Source organism: Amblyomma americanum, chromosome 2, assembly GCF_052857255.1.
Source record: "Amblyomma americanum isolate KBUSLIRL-KWMA chromosome 2, ASM5285725v1, whole genome shotgun sequence".
Classification (NCBI taxonomy): domain Eukaryota; kingdom Metazoa; phylum Arthropoda; class Arachnida; order Ixodida; family Ixodidae; genus Amblyomma; species Amblyomma americanum.
The window spans coordinates 196,110,465-196,132,100 of NC_135498.1; the positions used below are offsets into that span (position 1 = coordinate 196,110,465).

At 47.2% G+C, this 21,636-nt stretch overlaps 1 protein-coding gene across 1 annotated transcript; it reads left to right on the forward strand.

Annotated features, from left to right (window-relative positions):
* The first annotated feature begins 3,616 nt into the window (after positions 1-3,616).
* Positions 3,617-21,233, forward strand: LOC144119396 (uncharacterized). Its single transcript, XM_077652022.1, has 4 exons — positions 3,617-3,848; positions 4,231-4,294; positions 4,901-5,069; positions 21,060-21,233. Exons 1-4 carry the CDS (start codon positions 3,732-3,734, stop codon positions 21,199-21,201), a joined length of 492 nt encoding a protein of 163 aa, XP_077508148.1. The 5' UTR covers positions 3,617-3,731; the 3' UTR covers positions 21,202-21,233.
* Positions 21,234-21,636: the final 403 nt, after the last annotated feature.

Below are 21,636 nucleotides of genomic sequence, written 5' to 3' on the forward strand. Positions count from 1 at the left end.
CGGATGTTAGTGGCGTGCTCTCGTAAACGGTCGTTTATGCAACGTCCACTTTGACCCACATACGATGCACCGCATGACAGCGGGATCTCGTAAATTACCTCCGTGTCACAGGTGGTGAACATTTGTTCATGCTTTTTACTGCACCGCGCTGGTTTTGGGGCATCTTCGTTCACCATTCTGCAAAGCAAATTGAGCTTTCTGGGTGCAGTTAGAATCAAATCAACTCCAGCGCGCCCTACTATCTTCTTCAACGAGTGGCTGATCCCGTGTAGGTACGGCATAACAGCCCTCTTCTCTTTTTCTTTCCGTGGCTTCTTTGGGTGGCCAGATTGGCGGAGATCTTTCAGGAGCTTGAATCCGATCCCTGAAATGAGGGCATCCGGGAAGCCTGCTTCGCGTAGACGTTTCAGCTGGGACTCTGTGCTAGCTTGCTGACGGTGATGGCACGATCCTTTGAGGGCATTCTTCAAGGCACCCAAGGCTATTGCTCATTTGACGAGCTTCGTATGCGAGGAAGAGTATGGCAAAAGGCTTTTCTTTGACCTCGGAGCATAGCACCAGCACAGATGGTCCTCACTTGGAAACAACCACAGGTCAAGGTACTGAAGTTGGCCTTCATCAGGCAATTCTTTTGTCAATTCAAATTCTCCTAAGCTTTCAGAAAATACCTTGAAAAGGGCCTCCACGTCCTTGCCTGGGTCCTGATCAGACGTTTTGTAGACGACGAGGAAGTCGTCGACAAAACTAAAAACCCTTACTACGTTGGTGTTGAGCAACGCTTCTTTTAGCCGACGATCCGCCTTTGCAAGCAGGAGATCGCTGAGTAGAGGTGCGACACAGGAGCCGATGCACACGCCCTGCCTCTGTGCGAACAGTTCATTATTGAAGCTGATAAACGTCGACCTTAGGTAAAGGGCCATAGCTTCGAGGAACTTCTCTGTGCTGATTCCGCAGGCTGATTCCGCAAGTTCTGCATCGAACCTCGGCTTGACAAGGTTGAGCTTCTCTCCTTTGTTAGAAGGAGTGCGGTCAAAGCGCACGCTGAACAGGCGGGCAGATGCATCAGTGAGGGCGTCGATGTGTTAAAAAAGGCACCAAAGAAGAGAACATCGGTACGGTTTGATGAGGTGGCATTGTCCTTGCGAGAGGCGAACCTTCAACTTCTGACAGCGGACAAAGGAGGAGGATTTGCAGTTTTGCCTTCATCGACCTTTGGCGAGAAGGCAAGTGAAGCCGTTATGAAGAACTTCCGTAAGCTCAATAAGGTCAAGCCGCAAGCTGTTAAGAAAGAAGCCCAGCATCTTTGTGATGCCTTCAACCTGAAAAGGCTGGGTACAGCAGTGAGAAAAAGCAAAGGACTGTGCCTAAGTGTGTTCTTCACGGTGAAGACACATATGGACAACTGGCCCTTCAGGGTGATCGTGTCGGAAAAAGGCACCTGGCAGCACTCCATGGGCAAGTTTCTACAAGACTCACTGTCTTTGTTGGCCGTGGAAGATCCGTTCCAGGTTAAGAAGCCTAAAGAAGTCTCTGCTTTCCTTCATGGCTCATGCCCGAAAGGTGTGTGTTTTTTCCATCGATGTAAAGGATCTTTACTACTCACTATCGCACCCTTCTCTGTTTGATGTGATTAGAGAAGGCATTGAAGCTCTGGGTACCGTACGGTTTCAGAACACCTGCGGAATCAGCACAGAGAAGTTCCTCGAAGCTATGGCCCTTTACCTAAGGTCGACGTTTATCAGCTTCAATAATGAACTGTTCGTACAGAGGCAGGGCGTGTGCATCGGCTCCTGTGTCACACCTCTACTCAGCGATCTCCTGCTTGCAAAGGCGGATCGTCGGCTAAAAGAAGCGTTGCTCAACACCAACGTAGTAAGGGTTTTTCGTTTTGTCGACGACTTCCTCGTCGTCTACAAAACGTCTGATCAGGACCCAGGCAAGGACGTGGAGGCCCTTTTCAAGGTATTTTCAGAAAACTTAGGAGAATTTGAATTGACAAAAGAATTGCCTGATGAAGGCCAACTTCAGTACCTTGACCTGCGGTTGTTTCCAAGTGAGGACCATCTGTGCTGGTGCTATGCTCCGAGGTCAAAGAAAAGCATTTTGCCATACTCTTCCTCGCATACGAAGCTCGTCAAACGAGCAATAGCCTTGGGTGCCTTGAAGAATGCCCTCAAAGGATCGTGCCATCACCGCCAGCAAGCTAGCACAGAGTCCCAGCTGAAACGTCTACGCTAAGCGGGCTTCCCGGATGCCCTCATTTCAGGGATCGGATTCAAGCTCCTGAAAGATCTCCGCCAATCTGGCCACCCGAAGAAGCCACGGAAAGAAAAAGAGAAGAGGGCTGTTATGCCGTATCTACACGGGATCAGCCACTCGTTGAAGAAGATAGTAGGGCGCGCTGGAGTTGATTTGATTCTAACTGCACCCAGAAAGCTCAATTTGCTTTGCAGAATGGTGAACGAAGATGCCCCAAAACCAGCGCGGTGTAGTAAAAAGCATGAACAAATGTTCACCACCTGTGACACGGAGGTAATTTACGAGATCCCGCTGTCATGCGGTGCATCGTATGTGGGTCAAAGTGGACGTTGCATAAACGACCGTTTACGAGAGCACACCACTAACATCCGCACGGGATACGGCAGCACGCTGGCAAAACACGTGTCTGGCTGTCACTGCACACCTAACTTTGGACGAAGCCAGATTTTGAGGCGATATAATCACCAGCACAAGCGCGAGGTGTATGAAGCTTTCATCATTGATAGGAAAGCCGCGTCATGCGTTAGCACACCATCGATAGCATTGACAAGAAAAGAGATTCAATATCTTGAATAACTATGACGACATGATGCGACAGAAGGAATTCTTCCTCGCCTTCCACTGTTTTTGTTTTTTCCTTTCTAGTATTTATTGTGAGCAATGCAATAAAACCTGCAGTTGTAAGTCAGCGCTGTGTGTGTGTGTGTCTCCTTTCTCGTGTCTCGTGTAAGCGCGCTGTTTTTCGGTGAGATCGAATATATAGTTACGTGCACAAGAGGGATTGGCTTGTCTGCATGCATTTCAAAAGTGCTTGTATCTTGGCATGATCTAGCTAAAATTTGCTGGGCCACAGCATCTAGAGTAATCGTGTTTTCGAAATTCAAACACTGATATGGCTGTTACTAATGACCGGCTACAATTTTTAATTACTGCCAGTGGCCTGACTGCAATAGTTGTGAATTTAATTATCAGAAATTATTTAACCAACTTACTAGCAGACTTTATTCACCTGTTTGCATTTCCCGCTTACACTGGTATTATTCTGCCGCAGAAGCAGTCTTCATAACTCAAAAAGCCCATTTTTAAAAATTAGTGGCAGGCTTCCCTGAAACACATTGCATATGACCACCAATTTTGCACCAAGTTGGCAGGGCCAAAAAATGAAGGGGTAATGCATGACACAAAGAAGAGAGGGCATACCCTGTAGGTGTTGATAAATTGGTCAGCATTGGATCGTTAGGTTGAAAAAGGTGAAAGTCTTGTGCAAGCACACAAATTACCTTTCACTCACTGTTATGGTTGTTTTTTGCGATGTCAAGAAGGCTTTACAGCCAAACGTCTTTTTTTTTTTCAGGCTAACGGACACGCAGCTAGAAGGATTATTTGTCAATCAAGAAATTGCAGACCTCGAGGTCTTGTATGCATTCCTGCGGCACAGCCTGAAGGGAGACGAGGCACTTCAATGGCTCCTTATGACAGACAGGGCAGCACAGGACATGGGTCGTCCAAAAGCTCTGCTCAGTGGGGTGTTCCCATTGCTGTGCATTTTCTTCAAGGAAAAGACAGAGTTCCTATTTAGTGTTTTTGAGGTGAGATTATTGCGGGGATGGATACTCGGTAGCCTCTCAGCATTAACATAATTTCTGCTTTATGACCGTAGATGAAACTTTCACATATCTCTGTAAAATTCTAGAGCACTTGCTCCATCATTTGAGTTCACAGAAATTGTAGCCAGTGGCAACAAACAATTAACATGCGTCATTGTTCCAGTAGAATTTTATGGGCACCACCTCAAAGTTTACCGAAGTGCAAAAAGCTGTGAACTTTCATTTTGTAGTCCTGCTGCTGCAATTAGCCAGGTGTTCATTATTCCTGTGATTCTTCAGCACACTTTTTACCTGTGTGCCCTTGTGTTGAACATGCGGTTTCCTTATATTCATCTGCTTATGATAATGGCTTCTACCTCCACAGACGTCAACCTGTGTTTCTGAACTGATTAGTGACCTGCCTCCTACACCAATGGTGGTTGTACTTGGTAAGATTTTCATAATTTTTTGGATACTTTGAGCAGAGTATAACCTTCTAAAAAGCATGGAAGTATGAAACCTCATTTATCACAAAGAATTAGAGCGTGGTAACGAAGGAGGTTGTTGTGAGTTACCCTATATGTCAGACTCAATGCAGCTTCAAGAATTCGATGAGGCATGCCCAGCAAGCTAAATTAACCATCCGCATGCCACAGTCTTCTCTTTGAGATTGTACCTGGCAGCATAACCCGCTGCTAGAACCTTGTTAGTGTAGCTATAAAATTCAGGTTTGTGACCTATTATATTAACTTGAGAATCATCTCTAGAAAATATCGCATGCATTGCCATTCATCCATCTGCTCTTGTCCGTTGCTTTATAAATACCTTCAGTGTCTAGCATTTGCATCTACATGGAGGTGCCGTCATATTTTTTTTGTGAGCTGTGCTGACATGACCAGCTATGTGAGAAACATTTGTATGCCTCATGTTCATATTATCATGCTAAAAATTATTCTTCTGAGCTGTTGCATTAAAAAAAAACGAATTGCTCCACAATTGCTAATATTTAATCCGAACTCAGTTTTTGATGCAGTCGCTGATAATTTTCTTTTCAGGCACAAGCATCTTTGACTGTGATTGTACGTGCATTGTGACACTCGACGGAGCGAAGTGCTTTGAAGGACTGAGCTTTCTGGCCGCCATGGAGACCCTGTATGCTGCGTACTTTTGTCTCAACATGAAATACAATCAAGAAGTGCAAGCCACATTGGAATTCATTCAGAGGTAACCACATAAATTTTTCTCTTGTGTATAGACAAGTTTTTATCATATCTATCTCTTTATGACTGTTGCAGTATATACTCAGTAAGAAGTGAGGAAAAAAATAGCATCCATGGTAAAACAGCGCGGAAAAAACACAAGGACGGAACAAACACGACGACTTGAGCGCTGACCTTCAACTGGTGATTTATTACGCACGTGTGTACATATACTATTCCCGCCAAACACTACACAGAACAAAAAATATTCAAGAAACACTGCGTCATCACTGAACACATTAAATCTACCTTGCTGCAAATGCATGCTCCAAGCAGGTGATGTCGTGGTTAGCCAATGATAATGAGGGCTTGCTAATGCATGCTGCACCCCCCTTGTCAATATGATATGCCTCTACTAGTTCCCTTACTATCTGATCTTTATGTTTGAAGATGACGGATGTCTGATGAAGCAATGGGGCGCACGTGTGCTTAGGTTGCCTGCAGTGCAGCGCCGAATTCGAACTGGCTGCCCTGTCCAAAGAATTGTAATGCTCCGTCAGCCGTTCGTTAAGACATCGCCCAGTCTGGCCAAAATACCACCCACCGCATGAAAGAGGGATCTTGTATACTACACCTTCGACGCACTCAACCCTCCTCTCTGTGTGTGCTGTGGTACAACCACCACCAATCGTCCTTCCTAGTAGGGACTCTCGCTTCCGCTGCACAGCTCGGCAAATGTTGCTTAATTTTCTGCGAGACGAAAATACATCAACTAGAAATTTTCGCCCCACTTTCTTCAGACGGTGTGATAATGCATGGACATAAGGGATCGAAGTAATCGCTGACTCTTTGCTGATTGGTGCAAGACAGCTGACCAGCACACTAATTTCTTGTGGAACAGGGTCCGCCGCTCATTGTCTGCGAGCAAGGAACGCATGTCTGCCGGTGCTCGCAGTAGGGTAGTGGTTTTGGATGACGCTGTTGTGGAAGAACGCCATCGCAAGACACTGGAGCTGGGACCAAAATACTGTGTTGAGCCACGGCTATTACCAGCTGAAGAGTTAGGCCTGGCAAGGGCAATCGCTAGGCAGGTACCTGAAGTGCAGCGCCAGCAGTGCGTCTCCGAGTGCTTCTCAGCTTTTCAAGGTTCCCATGGCAAGCGTAAGTCTCAAAAAGGGTTTGGCGCATTAGTGAACCACCTGGCCGCGAACGACCTGAGACCGCTGATAGCAGACAAGGAGGGGTGCTTTGTTGTTATGAAGGGGAGTGTGTTCTCGGACAAAGCGCTTGCTGCCATCTCCAAGAATTTTCGACAAGTGGAAGAGAATGCCGTAAAAGTTAAGAGACTTGCCGTCGCCCTTCTTATAAAGGCCTATCTCGACCGTTTGCGCAAGTCCGTAAAGAAATCGAAACGCAGCCCGCTTGAAATATTTTTTACGGTTAAAACCCACAAAATAGGCTATCCGTTTCGGTCCATAATTTCGGAGAAGGGAACTTCGCAGCTTGTTGTTTCCAGCTACTTACAGAAGGCGCTTGCTTCCTTTGCTTTTGAAGACCCTTTCCGAACGCGAAACTCCGACGTCGTCTTGGAGTACCTTCAGAACAATAATCCTGGTGACTGTCATGTGTTCAGCGTGGGCGTCGAGGATTTATACTTTTCAATTCCTCATGAGTGTTTGCTGCGCTTTGTTAGGGAATGTATAAGTGAGGACAATGACGAAGTGCGCTTCCGAAATGTTTGCGGTGTATCTGTTGATGCTTTCCTTGAAGTGCTGTGTATGTACCTCCGGTCCACCATTGTTGCATGGGATGACTGTGTGTTTATACAGCGTTCCGGGATATGCATTGGGTCTCGCGTGGCTCCGCTGCTAAGTGACTTGTTCCTTAGCAGAATTGACAAAGCAATTGCAGGAGAGTTACCGGGCGGTGTACAGAAAGTACACAGATACGTGGACGATTACCTCGTTTTTGTTGAAAACGAAGAATGCACGCAAGATGTCGTGAACACATTTGTCAGAAATGGTCAAGGGCTTGCTTTCACCACGGAGACCGTTAATCAACGTAGGATACAATTCTTGGATGTGGAGCTGAGACTTGAGCCCGGACATGTTTGCTGGCTGTATTCGCCTCGTTCCGTCAAGCCCTTACTCAGCTTCCAGTCTGGGCACTCTAAGCTGGTAAAGGATGGCATCGCCCTGTCTTGTGTTCGCGCCGCCCTCAACAAGTCGTGTGTCCATATCATTGAGGAAGGTGTGCAAGGCTAGATTTCTAGGCTTAAGGACGCTGGTTTTCCTGAGGCAACTATCGGAAGGTTATGCGAAAGGCTGTTGGCCAAAATCAAATCGGAGCATAAGCGTGCTCCTCAGGAAGATGAGGTCACGAATCGCCGGAAGATTGCTGTCATCCCTTATGTCCATGCATTATCACACCGTCTGAAGAAAGTGGGGCGGAAATTTCTAGTTGATGTTGTATTTTCGTCTCGCAGAAAATTAAGCAACATTTGCCGAGCTGTGCAGCGGAAGCAAGAGTCCCTACTAGGAAGGACGATTGGTGGTGGTTGTACCATAGCACACACAGAGAGGAGGGTTGAGTGCGTCGAAGGTGTAGTATACAAGATCCCTCTTTCATGCGGTGGGTGGTATGTTGGCCAGACTGGGCGATGTCTTAACGAACGGCTGAGGGAGCAATACAATTCCTTGGACAGGGCAGCCAGTTCGAATTTGGCGCTGCACTGCAGGCAACCTGAGCACACGTGCGCCCCATTGCTTCATCAGACATCCGTCATCTTCAAACATAAAGATCAGATAGTAAGGGAACTAGTAGAGGCATATCATATTGACAAGGGGGGTGCAGCATGCATTAGCAAGCCCTCATTATCATTGGCTAACCACGAAATCACCTGCTTGGAGCATGCATTTGCAGCAAGGTAGATTTAATGTGTTCAGTGATGACGCAGTGTTTCTTGAATATTTTTTGTTCTGTGTAGTGTTTGGCGGGAATAGTATATGTACACACGTGCGTAATAAATCACCAGTTGAAAGTCAGCGCTCAAGTCGTCGTGTTTGTTCCGTCCTTGTGTTTTTTCCGCGCTGTTTTACCATGGATAACAGCAACCAACTTGCTCAGCTTTCCGTACTTCTAAAAAATAGCATGTAAACTGCATATGCCTGGCATCCCTCCTGCAGCATCTCGACATTGTTCCGATTCAATGTGCACGTGCATTTTGTGCATAGTTTGACAACCTTAATAACACGAACTGATGGGCGAGTTGGTCTAACACTACGGTTAAATAGTGCAGTGGCACACGGGCAAAAAAAGAAAGTAACTACTAATCTTCACTAGGTGGCTGGATGGCACATTCTGTCATGTGAGCTGAGCATACGTGAAGCCACTGGGAGTTGGATGGCTTGTGTCAGAAGACGGAAGGCTGCTGTGGTTTTCAGTGAATGCAACCACAGCTTTCATCCTTTCGTACATAGTTTTTATGCCACTCTCTGGTGGCAACTGCTGTTGTATCACAGAAATAAGAAATATGAACACGAGAAATGTGAGCATCGCTTGTCAAACCTTCCAGTTTCAGGGAAATCCAGGAAAATATCCATGCAAATGCTGCGGTAAAGAGTTGCTTGCATAGCGCTCTGCGTTCTTTTCTTCAGAGTGCAATGGAGTACTAGTAGAATGACAATGAGGCTAAGGTCATCTTATAACTGAATTTTCGCATAGCAGAGAATAGGCGAACGATGACAGAAACCAGGGCACCCCTCCTTTGAACAGCCGCTCGATTTTAAATACTTCAAATATACAGCGCTAGAAGTTGCAAACAGCCGATGTCTCCTGACATCGATGGTGGATGAAGATGTTTATTGCTTTAACGTTCATTTAGCTACCGGACATGCCTAAGCACAGCCAAGTTTATCTAGCGGCACCTACCTGAAGCACGCAAAATAGTTTTTGGGCTAGTCATGAGGTAAAGGAACGACTTGTGAGAACGATGAATATTTACGGCAGCATGTGCCATTTTAGATATGTGCAGCGTGAGAGAAATGGCCAACAGGAGAGAGTGGTAGAGGACATGCGCTGCTTTAAGCCAACTGCACCAAGCCCCATGAATAAAAACGCCTATTCATGCATAGTACTTTTTCTGCTACAATACAAAGCAGTACTTGATACCCTCGTGTACCAGGACACCACTGACGTCACATTGGGTAGTAGGTACATCCTCTGTTGGCTTCGCTCAAAAAAATACAACTTGGCAAAGTGGTTGGCTAGCTGCGGAAGTTTTCCACTTACTACATGACAATAAAAATCAACGTTTGCAACCTGGTAACTGCAATATAATAAGCGGTATCACGCAAATTAGAATTTGAATACTAAGCAAAACTTCATGCAGGGCTTCGTGGTGCATATTATTAGACGGGTATTTTGTAGTGCAACAGGACGACACAGGGCCTAGGAGACAAGGCTCTAGATTGCCTGTAGCGCTGTCATGTCGTCGGCTCTCCTACTTGTTGTCCCGTTGCACTCTGAAGGACCCTTCTTCCTGAAATGTCTTTCTCAAAAACTTTTCTAGTCTTCTTGCATAGTTGATGGCGCAACAACCAGGCATTGTTGTGAAAAAAGACAAAAGTGACGGAAAGACGAAATGTGTAATGAATGATGCGAAATGGAAACCTCAGAACTTTGCTGATGTCCCATTCAGTGTACTGTGAAAGGCTGGCTTCTGGGACAAGCCCATTCACTTAAAGGGACTTCATGCTCAGGCATCTTTTGCATCATTCAGCCCTTTAGTGGAGACCAGTGGATGTAACGCACTGATTCGCTAATGTACAGGAGTGCTACGCCCTTTCTTTGCTTTGTTTGCATGCCATTGCAATGTTTCTCCATTGTGTTAAGACAACCTGCCAGGCAATGTGGTTTAATTACAGAATAATGTCAAGTTGGCTGCACCTTATTCGGAGTCTTTTCTGTAGCCCTGCATCAACATTTTGCAAAGAAAATGTGTGCAGGATTTTCATTTCGCATTTTCCAAGCTGTCATTTGCTGTGCTTGAGGTCACAATAAAATTTAAGAACGCGTTGCTTTCCATTTATGTTGAAAGAGTAATTTGGTGCATTAGAAATAATGTTCCATATTGCAAATTAATAATGTAAGTCGAAGTGCTACATCTAAGATAAAATTTCAGGCTCGTGTCATCTACTTGAGACGTATATTCTGCAGGTGTGAATGCTACGGGATAGCCAACTCTTGAAGCTGCATAATAATGTCTAAATGTTCAGTATAATATTGAAGTGCGTACTTTTGTAATATGCATCTCTATAATTTAGCTATCAGATTACATGATTTGTGCTACCATTTTCAGGATGAAATGCATAAAGACAATGGACTGGTAAAACAAACTAAAGTTTATGTAGGAAGGTGTAATGGGCAAATGCCTTGACTTCGGTACTAAAAAACTATACCCTCTATAGGTGCCTTGTTTGCGACGAATGCTTCTTCTATTAACTAAAAGAATAAGGAAACAGCCACTCACCTGGACTTGAGTACCCTGGTTATGATTAACGTTATCGTTAGCTAGATTTTAAAGCTCATCACAAGTGTTCGGAGGTACATTTCGCTGTCAGTCTGGATGCTTAACGTTCTGTAATCATCCTCAAGATGTCTTTTCTGTTCTTTGAAACAAGTATAACAGGACTTTCGTAAATGAAAGAAATGCTTCACAGTTGTGATTTTTTCTGTAAGAATCAAACATCTGTCATTTCCTTATATTGGTGTCTCATGTTCAAGGAACATGGCAAAGAAAGGAAAAGTAAATGTGTGGGAATGTGTGCCCCAGCATAGCTATCACAGGCTTATTCCAATAATTAAATTGACAAAAAAATACCAAAGGTACCAAAGGCCAATAATATACCAAAAGCCAAAAAAAAGCTGAACGTAAAAAACCCTGTCCACTATGTTTTTTTATGCTAATTGAAAATATGCCATAGCTGAACGTAAAAAACCCTGTCCACTATGTTTTTGTATGCTAATTGAAAATATGCCATTCAATTTCATTATGTTATGTAATATAAGATTTTGGAGAGAAATTGTAAGAAATTTTGCTGGAGGAAACTTGTTAAAAGGCATGCCAGTCATTTGTAGTGACGTCAGGGAATGCAATAAGGGTAAAATTATTATATTACTTATCATAGAAATCAAGCTGTTGGTGTTTGAAGTTGCCACTTCAGAAACGGGAAGGCAAGCGTGTACATATTCTTGTTTTTAAAATGGCAACACAAGAACCTTATAACTCAAGTTATATGATAGGCAGGATGATTTTACCTTTCGTTGATGTCAAGACAAAAATAATAGCATGCGTTTCAGCAAGTTTTCTGCAGCAAAATTTCTTAGTTTCTCTCCAAAATCTTACTTAACATATAAGTGCACAAGCACTAGATGTCTATAAAATTCAGTGGCATATTTAGAATCACCGCGTAGAAACACGTTCCATGAAATTTTCATAGTTGTGACTATGATTGGAAATTTTTTTTCTCAGACCAGCTTCCCTGCTTACATGGGTTGCATGTGACATCACAGATGCCATGATTGAGTCCAAGGCGTAGCTTCTGCAGTGCAGGTCAGAGCAGGCGGTAACACGTGGATTTAAAAATGCTCAGGTTTCCGCAGTGACTGTTTTCAAACATGGAGCTGCTATGACGGTGCAACACATGTACAGTGATTTATAACTAGGAATCAGTGATTATACTGCAGTTCACTCCTCACATGTCGAGGCTATTGTTCGGTTCATGAAGTATAAATAGCATCAAGAAAAATACGATTATAATTAATTTAGCTGCAATAGGGAAATACTACAAGGTAATTCATATATACTAATGCCTAATACATGATTTGAAAAAAGAAAACATGCAAGCAATATTTTGGTATCTGCTGTTCTTGAATTCATGTTGGGCATGGCTTATGTAAGCCTGCAGTTTAGCAAGGCAGCTAGGAAAGAATATTTATTTTCATATTCTTACCGCCCTTGAGCCGGCCCTCCTCGAGAGCTGAGTTGTAATTTAATGTGCTGTAGTTGCAAAGTAAGTCTTGGGAAAGGTGCTAGTTTTTTTCTATTCTCCACACCCAGCAAGAGTTGTGCTAAAAGACAACATGCACACACGTGCGCTCAACCTGTATGCTTATTGTGTATCGTGCTTTAGGGCAGTTCTTCATCGCCTTCCTGAAATCTTGAAGGCTAGCATTTATGTGACTATGGCTAAGTTAATAAATTTCTTAAGCTACATTAATCATTTGGCTCAGTATTGAAATCAGAGCTCAACTGCATTGGCTAGTCATGGGTAAGATCCCTAGTTTTTTAAAAAAAATGCCGCTGATTTTAGCATTTCTGTGCAATGGTGTTGTGACATTCCTTGTGTGCTACGAGGTACATTCCTTGTGTGTGCATCGAGTTGGGGCTTAAGGCCGCCCCTCTTTTCCAGCTGCATACCTTTGCAGAAAGCAGGACGCCGGCACACGCGGAAACCGAGAGCCCCCGAGTACATACGGGGAACGAAAATTGTCGCTTGACGCACGGACCCCCTCCCCCCCCCCCCCCCCCCCTTTGTCTGCTTTGTGATCTGAAGCGCATTCCCAGGAGGGCCGTGACGGACACCTGTCATGGCGGACAGGCAAGACTCGCCAAGAATGTGGGAAGACAGGGGCGACCCTTAATCTGGTTTCCCGGAGCGACAGACGAACCCCTTCATGCTCATTAGCTGTGTCCCGCCGTCGGTAGCCCGGCAGCATCGTGGGCCCTTTCGCCCCCTCCTCTGTTGCTGACGGGCGACGCGGACCGATGGTGGGTGGCGGTATGCATGCATGGGGCAAGGATTAGCTCCGAAGGGAGAGCCTGTGGATACTCTCACTTGAGAGAGAGTGGTGGCGTTTTTGTGGTTTATTTAGTTTGTATTGTTAACAAGACTGGGTTCGAGGTTAAGCCCAACCCAAGGGGTTGTCCCCATCTCGCATGTTAGTTTTGATTGGAGAATTGATGCTTTGGGCGGGCCACTGAAAATGACCGCCCTTAGTCCTTTGTTAATCAAGTGCTTAAAAGCGCATGTAAACGGATGCAGTCCAGTCTGAGCTGGGGCTCCATGCTTAGCATGTAATGTGATGCTACTTAGGCACTAACCTGCCCGGTCGATGAGTAAAGTAGTGCAAAGTTTGTTCTTTTGTAAATTCAGTTCTGCTTTTTCCAGTTTAACTCTCTGTATATGTATGTTGTAAAATTATGCTCTGCTGTCATCATCTACAAGCTCGCCTCCTGTTCATCTTCCAAGCCGAACGACACTAGAGGAAGGGTTTGTGAACCATCCTCGAAGAAACGGACGACTATTGAAATTCTACTGCATACACGCTCAGGACGACATCGTTCGCGAAGAGGGCCTTCAGCGCCGAAGCCCGACGGCGTGCAGCTTCTGCCAGCAACCGCTCGAGCCCAACTCCGGAGCCACTCCATCGCCCCCATGAAGTCGTCGGCACGTAAGCTCGGACGCCCCAGCCTCTGATGTATAATCTTAATCATGTGTAATTATTGAATATACCTGTTTGTTTAAACTGAGCCATACGGTGTCTCTTTGCCTCTCCGTCCCGTGTGGACCTGCGCATTATGGGGGTCATCACACTGGTGTCAGAAGTGGGGTCTCAAAAGCAAATGTCCTCTGAATGCTGCGACATTCATGACTTCAAAATTGTAATCAAAAGGGAATCACGGGACTGATTGTGGGACTTTTACCCCCATTTGAGAGGCTTGAGGCACCGGAGGGCTTGAAAAAAAAATGTCTTTATCTGAGGGAGCTCCCACTCCACAGCCGTCGCTCGGAGCAAGCATGCTGGCATTAGGAAGCGTCGTTCCGACGTTTACATGAGATAAGACAGGGGTTCCAATCTGCGATTTCTTTTCCATGCTAGAAGAGATTGGGAAAATGGGGGGATGGTCCGATGCTCAAATGCTGGGAATGGCGAGGTGTAAGATGGCAGGAGCTGCTCATGATTTTGCATGGCGAGACGAAAAAGTAAAATCCACAAAATCATTTGCGGAATTTAAGAAGCTCGCGTTTGAGCATTTCGACACGGAACCACGTCACGTGCGGGTACAGAGGTTCCGTGACGCCGGACAGATGGTAGGGGAGGACGTGCGAACATTTGCGTCGCGGCTTCAGCGCCTAGCGCACGATACGTTAAGCAGGGAGGAGGAAGGAGACCAGCTTAAGAAGAAATACGCGGAGGATATACTTAAAGAGGAAATGACCGCTTTGTTCGTGGCTGGTCTGCAAGACCCCGTGCGCCGGTTCGTGCTCTCGCGCAAGCCGAGCAATTTCGACCAAGCCGTGGAGGCCGCATTGGATGAGGAACAAAATGAGGCGTTAACGACAGCCGCAGCGAGAGTACGCGTCATAGAGAGAGCGGTGCTCAACCCTGAGGTTGCTCTCTTGACAGAGCGGTTAGATCGCTTAGAACAGCTGCTATCTCAGCAGGTAGAACGCCAGGTTGAAGCGCGCGCTCAACAGCGCCCATTCGCGGGAAACCGGAGACCGCCACAAAGCTACAGGCGAGGTATGCGAGATTTTAAAGAAATCGTATGCTTCGCTTGCCAGGGTCGCGGACACATCGCCAGGTTCTGCCAAAACGTGCGCCGTGGGGAGCCACAAAGAGAAGCAGGCGAGACACGCCCTAAGCAAGCCTACAGCGGGGCTCCAGATACCGAGTCAAAAAACTAGTTAGTCCTCCCCAGCCTGAGGAGCGTGGGGAGGGAGCAGTGGATGATGAGGTGGTGGTAGTTTGTGTGGCCGACGAGGCATGCCCTGTTGTGCGTTGTTGTGCCCTGTTGTGCGGCTGGTCGAGGAGGCGGTCGTCCTTCCTTGGTCGGAGCACATTTTGTACGCGTTTGTGCCTTCAGATGTAGAGAGCGGCGCCGTGGGAGTGCTTGAGCCGGTCGACTCTCTCAGCAATGGCCTGAAGGCAGCCGCGTGCCTCGTGACAGTTAATGACGCCCACAGAGTGCCCCTACGGGTGGTTAACTGTAGCCAGCAGCCACTGAGCCTTCCCAAGAACAAAACATTGGCTTTCTTCACCTCTGCGATAGAGAAACGTGAGCCCACCAATACGGTACTCGCAACTGTAGAGCATGCTAGTCCTTCGGCTGCTCCAAAGGTGTCGTTCGATCTTTCTCACGTAAAATCCAGGGAGAGGGAGGCTCTGGCTGGTTTGCTGAACGACTACTCGGAAGTATTCGCCGCGTCCAACCTGGATTTGGGCTGCTGTGGCGTTATAAAGCACAGGATAGAAACCGGCACTTCATCGCCCGTTTACCAGCGTGCGTACAGGATTCCTTACTCCCAACGTGAGGAGATAGAGCGACAGGTGCAGGACCTGATTGATCGCGGCATTGTCGAACACTCAAAGTCACCCTGGGGAGCACCAGCACTATTGGTGGAAAAGCCAGATGGCTCGTATCGATTGGTAGTGGACTACCGCAAACTAAATGCCGTAACTCGCATCGATCCATACCCCATCCCCAATATACAGGAGACGCTTTCTCAGCTGGGCTCTGCCAGGTACTTCACGGTAGTGGACATGGCGGCGGGATTCTGGCAGATAGCAATGGATCCAGCAGATGCCGAGAAAACGGCATTCAACACGCCCTCAGGGCACTATGAATGGAAAAGAATGCCGATGGGTCTGGCCAACAGCCCTGCTGTCTGGCAGAGAACCGCTGATGTTATCCTGGCAGGTCTTCTGGGGAGGCTGTGCTTCGTGTATATGGATGACATTATCATATACAGTGACAGTTTTGATAACCATTTGCGCGATATTGAGCAGGTTTTGGTGCGACTAAGAGCAGCGGGTCTCAAGCTGAAGCCCTCTAAGTGCCAATTCCTCAAAAACGAGGTGAAATACCTCGGGCACGTTGTTTCAGCTGACGGCGTGCGACCGGACCCTGAGAAACTAAGGTGTGTCTCGGATTTTCCATCCCCGACTAGCGTCCGCCAGGTCCAGCAGTTTCTCGGCCTGATCGGTTACTACCGAAGGCACATAGAGGAGTTCGCCAAGCTCGCTAAGCCGCTCACCGCCTTAACAGCCAAAAATGTCGCCTTTCGCTGGGACGAAAACGCGGAGAATGCTTTTGGGGCCCTGAAAAGGAAGCTAATGAGTGCACCGCTGTTGCGCCACCCGGATTTTAGTTTGCCCTTCGTTATGGCCACAGATGCGTCAAAGTTCGCAGTTGGTGCCGTGCTATCTCAGGTTATCGAGGGCAAAGAACATCCCGTTGCTTTTGCTAGCCGACAGCTGAGCCCCACAGAGCAAAAGTACGGAGCTACGGAAAGGGAGTGCCTCGCCGTTGTCTGGGCAGTAAAGCACTTCAGATGCTACCTTTACGGCCGCAAACTCAGGCTAGTCACAGACTGCCATCCTCTGAAATGGGTGATGAGTGTCAGGGACCCTAGCTCGCGACTCGCTAGATGGAATCTACACCTGCAGGAATACTGCTCTGAAGTTGAGCACAAGTCAGGAAAGACACATCTGAATGCTGATGCACTCAGCCGCACAGCTGCCGTGGCAGCTATAGATGAGTTTGTCCCCGTAGTCGACCCCGCCGAATTACGCACAGAGCAGTGCAAAGATCCTGACCTGAAGCGAATAATCGAAAACTTAGAGGGCGCACCGTCTCACCCCGAACAGCTAGGTTATTTCATTGACAAAGACGGCACCCTGTGTCGGCGCACGAGGCCAACCAGGAATGGGAGATTAGAGAAAACCGCTAGGGAGAGAGTCGTCATACCTCGGTCGTGGACAGAAAGGGTTCTTCACGCGTTTCACGATGCGCCATGCGCCGGTCATTTTGGCGTAGCGAAGACACGCAGGCGTGTGGAGCGTTTGTACTTTTGGAGTGGCATGAGACAGGATGTTAGAGACTACTGTGCGAAGTGTCATTCCTGTCTCGAAAGAAAAACACCCAAGGGACGAAGACCAGCTCCAATTCAGCCGTTCCCTGAGGTTTCGGCTCCCTTCGAGCGGACAGGTATGGACATAATGGGCCCATTGCCCACGACCACTTCCGGAAACAAGTACATTTTAGTATTTGTCGATCGCCTTTCAAAATACGCGGAAGCGGTAGCACTCCCAGATCAGAAGGCAGACACGGTTGCAAGAGCATTTGTCGAACAGATCGTGCTCCGACATGGACCCCCGAGGCAACTCTTGACAGATCGGGGAACGAACTTCGTGTCGCAGCTAATGAGGAGAGTTTGCGAGCTGCTTAAGATCGCTAAGAAGCAGACAACACCGTACCATCCGGCTTGCAACGGCGCGGTGGAGCGACTGAACCAAACCGTGGCCGGGTTCCTGTCGCATTTTGTTTCGCGCGACCAGCGGGACTGGGACTTGTGGCTCCCGTATGCAATGTTTGCCTACAAATCCGCAGCACACGAGAGCACGGGCGAATCGCCATTCTTTCTTCTCTACGGCCGAGACCCGGACCAGCCTAGTGAAGTGCCAGAGGGCCCCCGTCGTGTCCCATGCGCTTCACTGGACGACTATAAGGTGGAGCTAGAATCGCGCTTGCAAGTGGCGAGGGACATCGCAAAGGAGGCCTTAAAGAAAGCGGCGAAGCGCAGGAAGGAGGTGCACGATCGCAGTGCTAGAGACGCGCCGTTTGATGTGGGGGACAGCGTGTACATTGAAAACTGCCAAAGGCAGATTGGGCTAGCTCGTAAGTTCCAGACGAAGTGGAGAGGACCGTGCGAGGTTGTCGAGAAGCTTTCTCCGGTAAACTTCAGAGTCCGAGACGTGAACCGGCGCTTGATAAGGATACACGCAAATCGCCTCAAGTCGGCACCGGTTCAGTATTCACGAAATGAGGAAAGGGAAAGCGCGGATTTTGATGGGGACAGAAGTGAAGCGGAGCGCGCAGATAGTTCGCAAGAAACGCCCTCTCCTGCATTTGTTCGGCAGGCGCCCGAGGTGACGGCCGGAATGCCACCGGATTTACTTCATGCATTGCTAGAAGAAGAAGCGCGCGAGGTTGCCGCGCAGATAACGCCAGGAGAGGCTCCTGCCACGAGCCCTCGCGAGTCCCAAAGCAGACAAAGGGGCACAGACTTACTTAGTATGACTCATGAAGGCCGATATCCGCTGCGAAATCGGAAAGCTAAGTCGGACTAATGGCGTAAACAGAGCGGAGTTTTGAACTGATTAGAATTGTGTAATGCCACAGCTCATAACATTGCTATGTGCTTATGTGTTAAGTTATCGGAGTTGGTAGTTAAACCTTTCTGTCATTAAGTAACACCTTCACAGGAGAGCATGCGGAGCGCGTGCAGAACCTGCCCTACTTCCTTTCGTTATCTATATTTTTGTCTGTGCCGTGATCGTGCTAGAAGTGGGAGCTCCTTTATAACTGTGGTAAATTTATTTCGTCCAGTTTGGACTAGAAAGGAGAGGCTTGGGTGCTGAGTTTCATGTTTATCTGTAAAAGAAGATCAGTGCTGCCCCTGGAGACGCCAGTTAATGACAGCGGAGGCATATGGTGTTGTGCAGTGGTGTTGAGTGCAGCGAAAAGTGTTTTGTCGGACGCACTGTGCGAGGCGATTCAGAAAGACAAGGGGAGCTGCAGGGACTCAAATGTTCGGAGAACATTCTTCTGGAGGGTGAGCGAGTGTGACATTCCTTGTGTGCTACGAGGTACATTCCTTGTGTGTGCATCTAGTTGGGGCTTAAGGCCGCCCCTCTTTTCCAGCTGCATACCTTTGCAGAAAGCAGGACGCCGGCACACGCGGAAACCGAGAGCCCCCGAGTACATACGGGGAACGAAAATTGTCGCTTGACGCATGGACCCCCTCCCCCCCCCCCCCCCCTTTGTCTGCTTTGTGATCTGAAGCGCATTCCCAGGAGGGCCGTGACGGACACCTGTCATGGCGGACAGGCAAGACTCGCCAAGAATGTGGGAAGACAGGGGCGACCCTTAATCTGGTTTCCCGGAGCGACAGACGAACCCCTTCATGCTCATTAGCTGTGTCCCGCCGTCGGTAGCCCGGCAGCATCGTGGGCCCTTTCGCCCCCTCCTCTGTTGCTGACGGGCGACGCGGACCGATGGTGGGTGGCGGTATGCATGCATGGGGCAAGGATTAGCTCCGAAGGGAGAGCCTGTGGATACTCTCACTTGAGAGAGAGTTGTGGCGTTTTTGTTTATTTAGTTTGTGTTGTTAACAAGACTCTGGGTTCGAGGCTAAGCCCAACCCAAGGGGTTGTCCCGATCTCGCATGTTATTTTTGATTGGAGAATTGATGCTTTGGGCGGGCCACTGAAAATGACCGCCCTTAGTCCTTTGTTAATCAAGTGCTTAAAAGCGCATGTAAACGGATGCAGTCCAGTCTGAGCTGGGGCTCCATGCTTAGCATGTAATGTGATGCTACTTAGGCACTAACCTGCCCGGTCGATGAGTAAAGTAGTGCAAAGTTTGTTCTTTTGTAAATTCAGTTCTGCTTTTTCCAGTTTAACTCTCTGTATATGTATGTTGTAAAATTATGCTCTGCTGTCATCATCTACAAGCTCGCCTCCTGTTCATCTTCCAAGCCGAACGACACTAGAGGAAGGGTTTGTGAACCATCCTCGAAGAAACGGACGACTATTGAAATTCTACTGCATACACGCTCAGGACGACATCGTTCGCGAAGAGGGCCTTCAGCGCCGAAGCCCGACGGCGTGCAGCTTCTGCCAGCAACCGCTCGAGCCCAACTCCGGAGCCACTCCATCGCCCCCATGAAGTCGTCGGCACGTAAGCTCGGACGCCCCAGCCTCTGATGTATAATCTTAATCATGTGTAATTATTGAATATACCTGTTTGTTTAAACTGAGCCATACGGTGTCTCTTTGCCTCTCCGTCCCGTGTGGACCTGCGCATTATGGGGGTCATCACAGTGTGCTAGCAGCCACATTATCTTTTTTGGACGATACTGTGCCTTCAGTAATCAGTACGATGACATAACGATAGGAATGCTATTGTTTGTCACGTGACTTATCATGAAGGGTACAACCTGGCAATGAAAAAAGTTCAGCTGATGCCTTGATATATTTGCTACCGTTCTCCTCATGCAAACTAGCACAAGTGCTGCGGCTCTGGCAGCAATGCTCTCACACTCTTGTATGAGGTTTACAGCACGGGCACCTGCCAAAAGCAGTACTACCATATATGCACAAATGCAGCACGAGTATATTTTTAAAATCATATGCTTCAGAAAGCACCTCACGTTATATTGGATCCAAGGTATGAATACAGAGCAATTTTTTTCTAACTTTTTTACACCCATAGCGAGCTCACCCAACAGACTATTGAGCTGCGGGAGTAAGCCAACTTTTTGGTGGCCAGGAATGTGGAAAGGAAACCGTGCAGACTACTGAGAAAGAATAGAAGGCACTGAAAGAGCCTTGAGTAGTAGGGAAGGAAAAAAATTGCTAACATGCACAGAACTGTGCCGCATGGACCATGAAGCAGTGAGAAAAGGAAGCGATGGCATGCGAGCCGTTGCTGTAAGGCCGCGGAGAATATTGCAGATTCTTCATATGGAATTCACAGAATTCAAAACTTTTTCTTAAATTTAGAAGCTTAGGCATGTGGCAGCAACAGCACTGTACTGCTGTGCAGCAACAGCACGCATAAGGATATCTCTGGCACCAGAAATTTGCTGTGTAAAGCATGCTAAATCAGAATGCAGTGAGTAACTGCAGTATTGCTATTACTGTTGCCTTCCTAATGCTGGAGGCATTTGCTTTCTTGGCGCCACAGCATCTCTTCCTCTGTGTTTTGTGATATGTGGTCTTTCTTGAAAAGCTAGTATAACCACGTAAATGATGTTAACATGAACCCTTATTTCCACAGAAGTGGCGCAAAGAGCAAAGGCAGATCTACATTTAGACTAGCCCTATAATTCTGCACGTCTTAATTCGGATGATCTAGCTTCTTAATATGTCTTATTCTTTTCAGGCAACTAGTGGGCATGAACCCAGAGGAAGGGAGCCGGCAGTTGAACCGGAGGATCACCTCAGTCCACCCAAAAGTGCACAGCGCCCTTCAGCAGCTTGACAATTTAAAAAAAGAGTGGCAAGATTGCATGTCTCGGATTTAGTGTGTTTGTGAACTTTGAACTTTCATTTTGGATTTATTGCGTAGCTCAGATTACGAACTCTGATATCGGAAGTTAGATATTGGAAATTAGATTTGATTTGCAAGTACATGCATAATGTATATCATTTGATGTGTAGCTTGTTTTTGCTATTTTTGTACCTTTTTGTGTTCTTAATTAAAACTGTGTCAAACTAATTCACTTCTATGCAATTTTATCACTTCCTAGATTGTGTTTGAAGGAGGTGCAAAATACCACACGCAAGCTATTTACTTTCAAAGTGTGTTCATTTTGATACGTAATCTGTGTGCAGAAAAATTTGTTTGCATGCTACAGACATGACACATTTACCATGCATAGCATGCCTCTTACCTGAATGTGGGCCTGGCTCCGATCAGAAAATACAGGAGTGTAATACTGCGTATCATGTGCCATCAA

Excerpts from the sequence above, each read along its gene's own strand:
- LOC144119396 (XM_077652022.1), top strand. The coding sequence starts at position 3,732 with ATGACAGACAGGGCAGCACAGGACATGGGTCGTCCAAAAGCTCTGCTC. Across the intron at positions 3,849-4,230 it reads TCCTATTTAGTGTTTTTGAG|ACGTCAACCTGTGTTTCTGA; the intron begins GTGAGATTATTG and ends CTACCTCCACAG. Across the intron at positions 5,070-21,059 it reads ACATTGGAATTCATTCAGAG|GCAACTAGTGGGCATGAACC; the intron begins GTAACCACATAA and ends TATTCTTTTCAG.